Raw genomic sequence first — 14,435 nt, forward strand, 5'->3', positions numbered from 1 at the left:
AAACTAGAGTGACTGTATATTTTGTGAGCAAACAGTAATTTATATGACAGCAATAAGCAAATGCAGTTATATCTTTCCTTTATTTATTATTATGGTAGTTTTATGCTGTTGGATCACAAAATATCTGTAGAAAGAAACCAAGTAACCTTAAACGTATTCCACCACTAAATGTATTATGATATATAACCTTAAAAATATATCATTTTCTTGTCTTGTTAAGTATGTTAAATGTAAACCGAATCCGCATTCAGAGAAGTTAAAACAAAGCAAATTAATTCTGAGGGTGTATTGTGTCAAAAACAAACAGATAGATCGCTGTGGAAAGAATACTTACTCTTGCAAATTCTATAGGCTTAGGAAGAAGGCACATAACCATTACGTCAAATCGAACATCGCAAACAGTCTTCAACCATTTGGTGACAAACTGAGGCTTGAGTTTTTCTACCAGGCTGCCGACTTCATCGTCAAGCATGTAAGCAGTGGAATGGAACCACTGAAATACCATGCTCACCAACCTGGCTAAGCTTTCTGTTGGTGTGTTTTCGCTTGGAGTGCAAAGACTGACCTGCACAACAATAAGGAAACAGAGATTTTCTATGAATAATTCAAACCTTAGTTTCAATTAACACAGTAGAATATTGCCCTTTTACTCGAAAACAATTTGATTGGTGCTTTTTTCTGGTGGTGGGAATTTCTCTAACCATGCATGCGATATTTCACTCTCACACACAAAATAATGTTTCAACAGTCAACAAAGCATAGTATTCCAGTAGCAATTTTTTTTTTTGGTCAGCCTGGTTTCTGAAACGTGAAACCCATCCATCACCATATTGTATCCAAACCAAACTGAGAGTGCCATGTATCCCATTTATACATGGAGTGATACGTTGAAAGGGAGGTTGAAAATTCTACGGGCAATATTTCTGCTGGATAGAAATTTAGCAACTTGTAGAAATGATCCAAATGTAAAGAACATAGAAATGTAGAGCACTGCACTCGTTGAGAATGAATAAGCATAAAAATTGATACCCAGAAAATGGGGGTAACTTTTGCATACGAGTTCAATGGTAGTTTCTCTGCACTTAGAGGTATCCATCATCTTCCAAGCAGATCTGTTCCAATATATTACATTCTATTAATTGTGACATTTGTTTGTTTTTCTTATTTACCAAAAACCAGATTCCAAACTGGCTGAGGAGTCGCTGATCAGGTTTATCATCATCCTTGTTATCATACTCCACGTTGTCCAGGGAATGATGGGACGAGGACAAACCCATCTGTCTTCTCCGATTTAATTCGTACTCTCTCTGCTCTGCGTAATATTCAGCCTCCTTCAACAAACTAAAGGAAAAGTTGAAATGCAATTACTAAACGTGCTCCCAAAAGTCACACCTGGATCATCTTAAATTCTAAAGAGCTCTCCCAATAGCTTTTTGTCTTATTTATACATTACTCATATTAGACAAAATCACTCATTTTGTTCCTTCGCCCTTGGTTGCCACTCAATACACAAAGCAACAGGAGTTTCCATAGCTAGCGGTCCACAGCCCACTCTCCCAAATGAGGAAGGTAGTACCACAAAACAAACCTCTAATGGTGGCCAGATAGTCATGAAAAGGCACAGAGCAAACAATAGGTACTTCTCCAGACAGAGAGACTGAGTCAACAATGGTTATTCTCATGTACTTCCAAGCAACCACACTTGATAAATGCCTGATAATAGTCAGTGGCATAGGAAGGATTAAAAACACTGACTTTAATCTTTTGGCTAAAGCATGGTTTACAGCTGGGAAATGAATGAAGTATCTTCAGAGTAGACACATCGGCATTATTTGTTGTGAACACGGCACATTACGTTTCAAAGAAATTATACATGTACAGCTGAAGCAAACAAAATTCAGACTTATTTGAATTGCAATGAGTAAACTAAAAGCATCAATGAATGACAAAACAGTGGACTTGAAAATGATTCATTACAACGGCCAATAAATGTACCAACTTTATTATCATCAGGTATTATTCTACAAGCCCAACATTATAATGGAGGCATGATGATGATACATCTTTATGAGTTGCGTTGTAAAGACATTTTGTTGATTACCTGACGACTGATTCCACAGTGCAAACTAGTTCTTCTGCACCACACTCTCTGGTGCTCATAGGAGGGGGAGACGTCTGATACAGGTGAGACTCTGCGGCAGCATCAGTCTCACTGCTGTGGTGGTTGTAATGACACCTTTTGCAGTAGCGAACTGGCTTGTTCCCATGATGGCCACAGCATCCTGCCGAGAAGCAGGTAACAATCGCTCTCCTAACGTGTGAGCTACAATTCTTATGAGGAGTAAAATCTTTACATTAATAAACAAGCAACGCAGCTCTCATTTCTATGATGAAGTTTTAAAAAAAGGGAGAGCTACAAAATGTTAAATTTCAGGAAGCTAAGTGGTAGTAATAGTAGCTCGGTCCTTTATGGAATGTTTTATGTAAGACCAAAACTGAACTGGTGGCCAGGTAAATAATGATGATAATAATAATCCGTGCATCAAATGTTAGGATTATTACTATTATTATTATTTAATATGATGCTTTTCACATCGGGAGGATGTTCGAAGTGCTTCACACAGGTTAAATACAGAGAATTGCTTGATTCTTATGGAATCTTTGCTGATTTTGCAAATTAATTGAAATCCATCATAAGTAATCTTCATATGAAATTTTAGTATTCGGTACATATTTTGGAAGACCGGTTCAGTCAAAACCAAAGGGCTAACAACCCTGCCAATACTCCCAACTATGTTTTCAGTCAGTATGTGTGATCAGCTGAGCCCCTGCGTAAGATTTTCTACCACTGAGAAAAAGAAAATCACACCCCATTCGTTTTGCTTTTAGTTGTGCACCTTAACCATAAAAGAGCACTGGCAATGCAAGATGTGAGGACATGTACAGTCCAATACCCTACCTAAAGGAAGGCTGGCTCAGTGTAAAACATAAGGCTTTAGTGAGTTCACATATGAAACCATTTACTGCTAAAAACACGCTACTGAACAATAGGGTCCACAGGGAGCCACGGTGTTTAGCATCCCTTCTGATGTGAGATGCAAATCAAGTGACGTCCTAACTAGGAAAGTCAATCATCTGCCAAGCACACTTGTGTGATCATAATGTGTGGTCACAGGCTCGCTGCTGGATGTCAACTCCTGTTGGCAGTGAGCAGCTGCAAACAGGTTGTGCTCCAGCAACTGGAGCAGAAATCTTCCTCGTTTTCTATTTATATATTAGGTGACAAACAACAGGAGAAAACTGTAATCAGGCAGATGTCTCACAAAATTAACACTAAGGATTGTCGAAAGCTCTGGAGGACATGACAAAATTATTCTGAAGTGCCAACAGTCAGAATTTCCGTATCATAGGGTACACTGTTTTGTGCAGATGATCACATATCCGACCTCATGGAGAAAGCGGGGTTAAATGGAGTATCCGTGATAACAAAAGGTGTGCAAAATAAACACAGAATGGTTATAAAACAATATATCAGTGAATTTGGGAATTTAAAACATCAATTTAAGAACGGAAACATCTATACGGATTACTACACAAGTTTAGCATTTGCTCCGTCTCTGTCAACTTCTTTTTAACTGGGTAACACCCGAGAAATAGAAAAAATGGATCTCTTACAATTACAGTGGAGTATAGCACAATATGCTATTATGTACCTTATGTAAAATTATACGGTGTACCTGAACATAATGTATATGCCTAAATACTCGAAGAATCATTTTCATTATAGAAAAAGCCCACTGTTTATGGACATATCATGGGTATTAAGATTAATTTTTCTTAATAACACAAGCCCAGTAAGCACATTCTTTTCGTGTTCAACCATAGTAAACAGCTGCTGCTATTGTTACCAATGTAATCAGTCTTTTCAATTCTTGGCACTCTAGTCCATCTGCATGCACATTTATTCTGAATGACTAAATGTTACAAAAAATCTTGTTCTGATTTTCTAATTGAACTTCTCGCCAGTGATTAGCACAGGAATTTTACTTCAGAAAGCTAAAGAAATCAATCTTCTCAAGTTCAAGTGACAGCCAGGATGGTGGAAGGTGAACTAGATGGAACTTGGTTTTCTTTCGCCAGCAAATTCTTATGTTCTTAAACATGTTATAAACTAAACATTTGTGGTTCATTACATTACTTTGTTCCATTGTGCTGCAACATTTGGGGAATAATTGGGTGTCTTGAAAATATTCAGGTGAATATCTTTTTGGAGAGAGATTGAATTAATTTAAAAATAGGATAGCCTTTAGATACATTCACAGTTACATTAAATTAATACAAAAATTGCCTCAGAACTTTGAAATCATATACAAATCTTTCTTTCTACTTGGAATTTTTAACTTATTTAGGCACTTTCCAAATCTAATTCAGTTACCAAAAAAAATCTGCTCTGGTAAAGATTAGCTACAACAAAAAACTTTCAAAATGAATCCACTGTATTTATTTTGTTCGTAAGCATTACATTAAGTGGATAAGCAAAGGAACTAGTTTTCCATCTGCAAGAAAAACAGATAATATAAGATGATAAAATACTGATAAAGAGAACCATATGGTAAAGCACATCTTTTGCTTGGACAACTAAGTGTAGAATACACAGCTAACTTCTTCAGAGACAGAACAAATGCACAATCAGCCACAATGTAAGAAATAAACACTGTTGCAGAAATAGTTGATTCGGATTTTATTGGTGATAAAACAAATGAAGGAAGAGTTACAATGCTTCAAGCAATGTTTCAAACTCAAGAGATGTTGAGTAGAGATACTAGAAAATAAAATCCAGCCCAACATTTATTTTCCTGGTCTTGAACATTTCTAGATGCTGTTAACAGAACATTTCAATGTAAATACTTGAAGCTACTTATTTAGTTGCCTGAAACACTGGCAAACTCCTGAAAGCATGATACGGCACAAATACACCACAATATGCAGCATGGTGATCAAACAAACTTTTGAACGATGAAATGAGCTGCGAGAGATACAACAATAAACCACAAGACAGAAACCACAACCACTTGGACTTTTCCACCAGTCTTACCTTCTTCTGACATATAGCAGATATCTCAGCTGTAGGGTGAAGGTACACAAACAAATCAAAATGGACAAGTAACCTATAATCATTGCTGGATTGTTTGTAGGATGACAGATAAGGACATTTTGAAAACAATATTTTTTTAAAAAAGTGGGCCAAGTTCCAACACCCGCAAATCAGATGCATTGCATTCATTGCGACTTCTGATTTGAGAGATTCATGACCAGCAAATCTCATAACCTACGTAGGCAAACTGAATGTTTCCCACCAGTATTTTGGCGGACAGACTTATTTTTCGGACTTTGTGAGAAAGTCTGATTTGTTTGGCAACAAATCAGGTTTGTGTATACTGCAAACCATTTCTATAAATATAATGTTTCCTTGCTCATGTTTTATTTGTTATTTCAAATTTCTCCAAGTGTAACTAATATTTTGATTGATAAAAGCTTTCCCGGTATGGATGCACATATTTACAAATGTAGCTAAATAAAGGTTGTTTGGCTGCCATACAACATGTCTGTTTACTCCAATGATTTAGCAAATTCAATCATATGATATGGCTGTTGTCTGCGTGATATTGGAGTCAGTAAATCATTGTTACCTGGAATTGGTATTATTTATGACCAATTTTATTCAGTCCCCACAAAAAAATATCAACCACTTCTGTGATATTTTAATAAAATATGATAGTGCAGATTTTATTCTTAGAAATAAAATAATGTACTCTGAACATCCCAGACTCCTTTCTGTTATTGTCTCATAACACTGTTATGGAATAAACTCCACAAGGTAAATATGTTGTAGCTCTTTCAATACAAAAACAAAACTAAACGTGACCTGCACAAGTATTTCCAGTCACAACTCACCTTGCGGAAGAAGAACATCAATTAGCCATTCAGCTTGATCACTAAAAAAAAGGGAACGAAAAACAGAAAAAGTACAATTTCCATTAAAACGGCACATTCCTCTTCAACTTCAATTTATTGCTTTTAAAAAAAGGATTTTAGCAATAAGATCCATTGTAAACCTGTGAAGTGTTATGAATACCGGTATACATTTTCGTAAAACTACTCACCCTGCAATCCTTTGGCTACACTCTTCGCACAAGTATAACGGAGGTGGCTTGTCACCCAGTGCCACGGAAATTGATGGATCGATGCACATCTTCAAAATAATTCAGTAAAATAAGATTTTGTTTAATTAAAAACAATCATCTTTTAAAACTTTAGAAACAGAATTTTCTAATATTGTAATTTTGTTCATTTTGGGCTAGCAGAAGACAGTGAACAAATTCTCTAGCTTCTCAACTTGGAAGAACCACATATGAATTCCAGCTTCTACTAACACAACAACTCAAAACTCCCTTTGATAGGCCAGGAATATGCAGTCACAAATATATATGTTTTCTCCTGGTAATTAGTATAACCTCAATTAAGAAAACAGCTTGATGCTGTAATGGGAAAATGGAAGGATGGGTATTCTAGAGACATTCATCTACAGCTAATACATGCCAACTTCAACCTAAAAGTTAAATATATATTATATGTTTGTAAAACAAAGGAAAATAGACACAACATCCACATACCTTTACAGCAGGTTTGTTGATCGCATTTTGACATTCAATATGTTGACAATGGGTAGGGTTCCAAGCTGTCAAAGATAATAATCCTTGCATTTGATATAGCGCTTTACACAAATACACTTCTCTTATGACTCCATCCCACATTCCCTTGGCCTTGCTCCCTCCCTTGCCTCCTTCAAGGCGGGTCTCAAAGCCCTCCTCTTCGACCAAGCCTTCGGCCACCCTCCTATCCACCATGCCCTCCACCCTCCCCAATCCCGATCCCTAGCTCGTGTCCAAATCCCTGACTGGGACATCCAGCACCTTGGGACATCCTCCCAACATGAAAGGCGCTGTACACATGTAATTTGGTATTGTATAAATATGCTTCATTAATATTCGGCTAAGAATGATTATACTCAGTATCACCTGCCTTGTCTTTTAAAGCTTTCCCCCTTAACCCATGACATTAGTTATGAAAAGGCTCTCGATACATTTTTTTAAATTTTGGATTATAATTGTTAAATTTAATTATGTTTACCTATAGATTCACTTAGCACTCATCTCATGAGATGTTCACTTTCTTCCTGTATTTTTGACTGTTTTAGTCATTATTGAGATATTAGAAGATTCTATCTAGTTAAAATTACTGTACAGGCACAGCTCTGGGGCAGTCATAGAAATGGTGGGGTAAACAGCAGCACATTTTAAATCTTCATGAATGACAAGTATGTGCTAGTACCATGCACACAGGGTATGAATTCTACAGATTCCAACTACATGCACCCTCCAGTTATCACCTTCCAGTTATAAGTCACAAAATAAGCAATTTAAACAGCACTCAGAACCAAATCCAATGCTACAAAAGTGGAGTAGCATTTTGACAGTGGAAATCTCTACCAAGCATCATGTACGAAGTGATTTCTGATTACACATTCTCTAAAAATGTCATACCTGTATATTGTAGACCTCTGTATTCACTGATAGCTCCAGGTGGCTTTAAATTGGGCCAGTAGTGGAAGAGCATCTGAACAGCCGGGGGTTTAACTTGAGAGGGACCATAGGCTATCACATACAATAAATCCTAAAAAAAATTACGTTAAATATTTTTAGATTTTTGCAAAAATGTTTAAAGAGATTTAGTTACGCAACCTTAACAGTACAAATAAATGAAACATTAAGTAAACATGTTATTTATAATAACTTGTCCACCTGCATTTATATCAACGTTAAATAATATTGATTTAGGATGAATGGAAGTTAAATACGAGCATGCATGTACACAATTTGAGTTATTTTTCAATCAGCAAGTATAAAAGCTAAAAACTAAGCAAAAGTACAAATTAACATGGATTTGATTTTCTTCTGTGTTAGAAAGGGCTACTGCCCTCAGAGGTTAGCTAAAATGAACCAGGTTACTGAAGATTCACTGCTTGCCAGCAAGAACCCAGGATAATAATTATTAATAATAATTAATAATGTATGAATCATTATTAATTATTACACATTATTAATAATGTATAATAATTATACAAATATAGGTGTTTGTGTATTAGAATAAATAAGTAAGCAGAAACAGAACTTTCTTTTTCACTTTGCAGAGCCACCCATGAGAAGATATTTAATGGAAATACAGTATTAATAGGGGTGTGGGCTCATGTGAGGTATAAACTCCGCACAGACTAGTGGCACCAAATGGACCTGGTTGTACTGTAACTCTATGTAACTCTGTTATGTCACTTACTTTCCAGACCTCCTGCTTGTACTTCATAAGACTTTCGAGCAACTGGCAATGATACACTGTGAGTAAAAAACAAACACACGTTGTTTAAAGCTGGTGTTTCATACTGTTTCAGCAATGATTTCATTCAAACTCTGAATAACGCCTATTCATAATTTCTGTACGTTTTCAAAATTTAGGCATAAAATACATTTGACTATTATAAACATTTCTCATACTGTACTTAAAATATCCAACCCCCAGCTTGGGTGCAAACCCTCAACTGTCTTGGGACGTCCTCCTGACATGAAAGATGTTGTGTAAATGCAATTTGTTGTTGTTCTCACACACACGCAATCATGCACACAGATCAGAGTCTAAAGTTTGAATTCAAATATTAAGATGTACAGTCACTGTTTGCAGAAGTAAAATATTAGCAGAGCCAACACTGTAGTTCAACGAGCAATAACTTCATCAGCAAAACAGTCGCTTGTTGACATCGCTCACAAGCATTTCCTTCAGCAAGTCCTGCAGCAGAAGCTTTTAATTAACCTTACAGAACTTGAGCTTATTCCAAAATAAACTCACAGGCAAAAGGAAAATTGCAGTTTGAAAACACAGCAATACAAAATGAGCATGATAACCGCATCTGAAATACAGTAAACGTTTTAGAACAGGCCCCGTGTATTCCACAGGACCATGTTTAACGTTTCAATGTTAGAAGGAGATAATTTTCATATCTAGATCTTTCATAAGATTAGAAATAGAATCTAACAGTGAGCGGTCAGTGAACAGAACTAGGCTAATCAATTAAAGGTTTGCATTTTATTTGCCTAAAAGAAGATTAAACTAACAGGACTCCAAATCGTACTAATCTCAGTAAAAGAAAAAGTTCATCTGAAAGTCAAAATGTAGCTATATTGGTCATATTTGCATTATAGATCATTGATAGACAATATTGATATTTAAGAACTTGTGGCACAAAGGAGCGTACACTCACACTCAGAGCGTACACGCTGGTTTACACTTACCAGGATTTGTTGTATACTGCATAGCAATCATCAACATTGCCGATGCAGAAACATTCACATAGGGTGGAACACTTTCTCGCTTGGCTGAGCCCACTGGAGAGCAATTGATAAGCACAATAAGTCTGAACATTAAAGTTAAAAGGGATTTGCAGTATTTGATACATTAACAGAAATTAGGATGGTTGAAACAAATCAATATGGTCCCAGTTATACAACTGGCACAAAGAGTATGGTTAACAACACAGCAAAATGTTGACAGAAAATAAGATTACAGCCTTACAAAACAAATGTCTGCTGATAGAAATGAGCAAAAGAGAGAAACAGCATAACATTTCCGAGCAAACATTTCTAGAATGTTGAAGAAAACTTACATATGGCCATTGGAAGGAAAGAGGTGCTGAGATACTCAATGATATCCTTGTGAAGAAATGGAGGGAAAGTTGCTAAAGTGGAAATCATGGTGTAAGGTAAAGTGCTCAGAATGTCATCGTTGAGGAATGGCAGCAAACAGGCTGTTGTATAAAATATGGACTGCCCTAAGTCTGTTTAAAAAAGAAACCATCGTTAAATACAATTCAACCCTGATAAGCTCATAAATAGCTTGCCAAAATATTCTGCTTGGATCAGAAATTCACTGGCAATTTACAACGCTGGGCATGCAGTATTTGTATTTTAGCCTATTTCTCACTCACGATACAATTAAATACCAATGTTCAAAGTATGCTCCTACAGAATAGCTGTCAGTGTGCAATATGTGCAATACTGACAATAAACAATGAGGTGATTAATTGGATGATTTTCATACTTGAATCAGAATTATGTATGTGTTTTGCTTGGCTTTAGAAACCAGAAGGAAACTGCAGGGATTTGTTACACAGTATTGGACTTCTACACTTGCATTTGGTGACCATTTCCTCAGGGTGAACTGTATAATTGTTCTGACCCTAAAGAGTGAACTCTAGAACTGTTCAATAATTTACATTGTGGAGTTTGGTGTTAAATTAAGACTGCATTAATTAAAAGATGCTCACAAACCAAACTTACATGTCATATCATCTTTTGCCTACAAATATACAGTTAATTCACTTTTTTACAGTATATTCTGTGAAGAGCTTTGAGACGTCTAGAAGACGTGATAAGGTGCTATATCAAATGCAAGGATTATTCTTATTCTTATATGAATATCAATATTACCTTTCATTCAAAATTGGCAACAATAGATGAGATTAACTTTACTACTTTCTATCATGAGCTGGTAATGGAGTCTCTAACTTCAACAGCTTCAGGCCTGACTTGCCCTGCAACAACCAGCTAACATATAAATGATCTTAATTATAAATTACATGAAGACCTCAATCCAAGTTGCCTGCAAGCATTAAGTATTTTCAGCATAAAATGCTGGCCCTCGTCATCATTACGTTTCTTAAGTAACTTCCTTCTTTTAAGACAAATTCAAACAATTCGGTAGAGTCCGGAATCATGACATTGCAACTTGAAAGAAAGGAAGCTCTACTCTGTCACCTCTTTAATATTCAATAGTGTCCACGTGTAATATCTGTGTTTAAAGTGTAGGGGAAATTGTACAAAAATTCCTCAATACAAATCACAAAAGAAATGCAGATACCTACTGGTATTGCCCGAGCAGAATAGGCTCAACTCATAGCAACCTCTGCTTACCATGTTGGCCGTGTTGTAGCAAAGGAACCAGGTCAAGCAGAGTCACCAGTGTCACATAGAGGGCTTGATAATCCAGTGAAGGGTATTCTGAAAGTTGTGCATCCCGACTTTGCTGACTACGCTCAGTGGGAGCATCACGGAGGACGCTGTAAAGGAGGGAGCGAGTAACAGTAGGGTTGATGGAACTGACTTGAGGTCTTAGGGATGGGGTGAGTGGGAATGGCACAGGAAAAAGACACATAGTCATGGGGACTGTCAAATTGGAGCCATCCAGGTTGTCCTTCCTCCCTATGCGGGACAAAATGCTGTTTTGGAACAAAGAAAAAAAAGAGACAACAAAGACACAAAGAACAGCACATTACATTAAAATGACACTACAGACAACATAATAAAATACCAGATTAAATGAGCACATAGGATCCAACCCCAACAATATAGCAAATCAATTATTCTTTGAATACACTGCGGTCGGTATTCTAATCGGCGACTTGAAATGGGATCAAAATTGCTCTCGTATTGCATCCTATGTGCTATCTGGTAAGAAGGAGCAAATAAATATAAAGACATGTTCTAGGTGCCACCACCGTGTAAAGAGTTTTTTTCAATGATACAAATAAAAACAAAAACAAATAATTATTCCAAATATGAAAAAATCCAGTTGAAATAATTGATACAAGATTTAATCTATAATTTTATCTTGTATTGAAAGGCTAGTTCAACTTAGGTTCAAGTATAAAAATCTAACTGATCTTATTTTACATTGCGTATAAAACTAACTTCTTTGCAACATTTGTAAAGATTCTCTTTTACGTATAATCTAGTGAAAACGTTTGATTAATTTACTCGGCTCTATTTTATGAACCCAGTGGACTGGAAAAACAAAATCAAGAAATATTTATTCCTTAGCATCTGTATCTATAAACCAAACACTGTGATGAAATTTAGATCAACTATAGCGCTGCACCATTTTGATCTGCAACAACTGATAGCTTGCAGTTCAATCCACTGTTAATTATTAATTAGTGCATTCCGATATCACTTTAACTTTGCTGCTGCTGATAAAATAAAGCTTGGTTATGCTACATAATTAGTTCAATCCAATTCCTGTACAGAATACCTCTAGCTCCCTTGCCATGAAGCGCTTTGGGACATCTCGAAGAAGTGCTAAGGCGCTATATCAAATGCAAGGATTATTATTATTATTGTTATTGATACGATTTGGAGTCTGCTCACAAAACCACCTCAATACAATGCCCATGACTGCAATATGACATTATTTAGCTCTAATCAGGCCAAGTTTTTACACACTTAAAATATTAGGTCTTTAATTTGCAGAGAATCAAGCTTAGCTGTTCTTAGGCTTGCTAATGTGATGGGCGAGCCATTCACAACCCCGATACTTTAGAAAAATTTATAAGTAATGTAGCACCAGTCAGTTGAACACGTGCCAAGGTTTCCTTTAACAATTTAGTCAGAGTAATTTGAGTAGGTACACATAACTATTGTTTCCTGTTTCAATTTACTCCACTATTATTACCGTATGAAATCAATGCCAATCATATAACTGGGCCACAAGCAGTTTCCTTTTCTCTCTCCCTACTTTTTAGAATTCCTGCTTTTTTTTCCTCCTCTAGTTCTCACATATCACAACTTCCCAGGCTTCTGCTGTTCCATAACAGAACAATTAAAAGATCACCCGATGGTGACTTGCTTATTGATTTTCTCTGTTCCTCTCAAAGGGGAAGCAACTCATCTGTACTCGCTATTGTAAGGGTGAAAGCATTGAAAATAAACACTCTTTGGATTGCTCCATGAAAATCGATAACTTTTTGTGGTCATTATTTTCTACTTGTAAATTTGATATCCACTAAAAACTCACTAAAAAAAAAATTCACTAAAATCAAAACACACTCAGAAGAAATACAATTGTCGGTCACAACAAAATTATAGTTCATTCACAAAGGGGTGGCACCTATAGAAACATGTTTAAGGAGAAGAATAAACATGTGTGTTTGATATGTAAGTCTCTAAACAGCACATGTTTATCACACCAAAATAATGTCTGTATGTAAGTTATGATACTGTGACAGTATCATTAGGGATAATGAATTTTAACAGGTATATGATTTAGTAAAAAAAATATAGAATTCTAAGATGTAACTAAACTACAATTGTTGGAGCTACAAAAGAATATATACTAAAAGTCAATGATTGATAGCATATGTTTATGAACTAATGGTAATGGCAGTTTATGTACACTATTGATTGTTCCATAAGATTTACTGAAATAAAAGTTTTGTTTTGTATTTTCTGTAATACAAACACTATTTTGTTCTCTGTAAATATGACAGTATTATTTCAGTACATTATTACTGACAAGAAGTTGTGCAGATTTGAGAAATAACATGTCCAGGAATGCGATTTAGCAAAACAAGGTGATGGCATGTCAGTTTTTGAGATTCAACCACCTGGGATCTATGTCTTTTACCACACTATCAGTCCAGGAATGATTTACAAATTATTTTCAGCTCGGCAAATGTGGTTCCATTAATTGGACCAATGAAATTAAACAGATGAGAATTTGAAATCATCTTGATCTCTTCATCAGGCTAAAAGAAGCAAGAAAAGTATTCTTATCACTTTTCTTATTAATAAGAATTAAGTGTTCTTACTACTTTACATCTTATTTGGACTTATATTAACTCTATAAATCCAATTTGTAGTCAGTCGGAAAAGTGATTATTCTTTTCACTTCTTTTACTTCTCTCTTCCTCCCTGTGAAGGAGTATGATTGCTGCAGTGCCATCAGCAGTCTAGTACATTACTCATATCCATTCTTCAAGATTGAGCCCAGATATTACATATTGGCAAGCTATTTGCGCAAGAGAGCATCTTTGTACAGCTTTGAATCTGATCCTTTCTTCACTTGAATTCCTTCTTGTATCTAGGAAGGCTGAGTAAATTAAGGACAAGTGGTGGATTTCTTATAACCTAGCCCAGTAGTAATGAGGACAATTATCGCCCCTCTACAATTGCACTGGCTGAAATTGGAAACCAAGTGCAAGCCTAGGAATCGAAACTTCTTTATGGCTTATTGCTACGCCACTCGTACCTTTGCCATTAAGTTATTGGTGGGGCCATAATTCTCATCCTTTAAATAGTAACCGTATGTTATAAATCATGAATGATTTACACACACACATATATGTATACATAATATATACATATTACATAATCTTAACATCAGACAATATTTACGATGGAATACTTGGTCCAACAAACAGTATCACACAGCATTATCTATACAGCTGGACAAATTGTTGTCTAAATTTTCCTTGCACAATGTATTATTATTAT

General features: G+C 35.9%; 1 protein-coding gene across 1 annotated transcript in view; it reads right to left on the minus strand.

Annotated features, from left to right (window-relative positions):
* LOC103185404 (unc-79 homolog, NALCN channel complex subunit) overlaps positions 1–14,435 on the minus strand; it is a 54,310-nt gene that overhangs the window by 34,399 nt on the left and 5,476 nt on the right. Inside the window, exons 3-14 of the mRNA XM_042337974.1 lie at positions 11,079–11,383; positions 9,773–9,943; positions 9,402–9,494; positions 8,395–8,450; positions 7,605–7,734; positions 6,675–6,739; positions 6,165–6,253; positions 5,956–5,996; positions 5,096–5,124; positions 2,102–2,331; positions 1,170–1,341; positions 335–565 (exon numbers count right to left, since the gene is read on the minus strand). Of these exons, the coding sequence (XP_042193908.1) occupies positions 335–565; positions 1,170–1,341; positions 2,102–2,331; positions 5,096–5,124; positions 5,956–5,996; positions 6,165–6,253; positions 6,675–6,739; positions 7,605–7,734; positions 8,395–8,450; positions 9,402–9,494; positions 9,773–9,943; positions 11,079–11,383 (1,612 nt within the window). The remainder of the gene's footprint in view (positions 1–334; positions 566–1,169; positions 1,342–2,101; positions 2,332–5,095; positions 5,125–5,955; positions 5,997–6,164; positions 6,254–6,674; positions 6,740–7,604; positions 7,735–8,394; positions 8,451–9,401; positions 9,495–9,772; positions 9,944–11,078; positions 11,384–14,435) is intronic.

The sequence above is a fragment of the Callorhinchus milii genome, unplaced genomic scaffold, assembly GCF_018977255.1.
Source record: "Callorhinchus milii isolate IMCB2004 unplaced genomic scaffold, IMCB_Cmil_1.0 Scaffold9, whole genome shotgun sequence".
Taxonomy (NCBI): Eukaryota; Metazoa; Chordata; class Chondrichthyes; order Chimaeriformes; family Callorhinchidae; genus Callorhinchus; species Callorhinchus milii.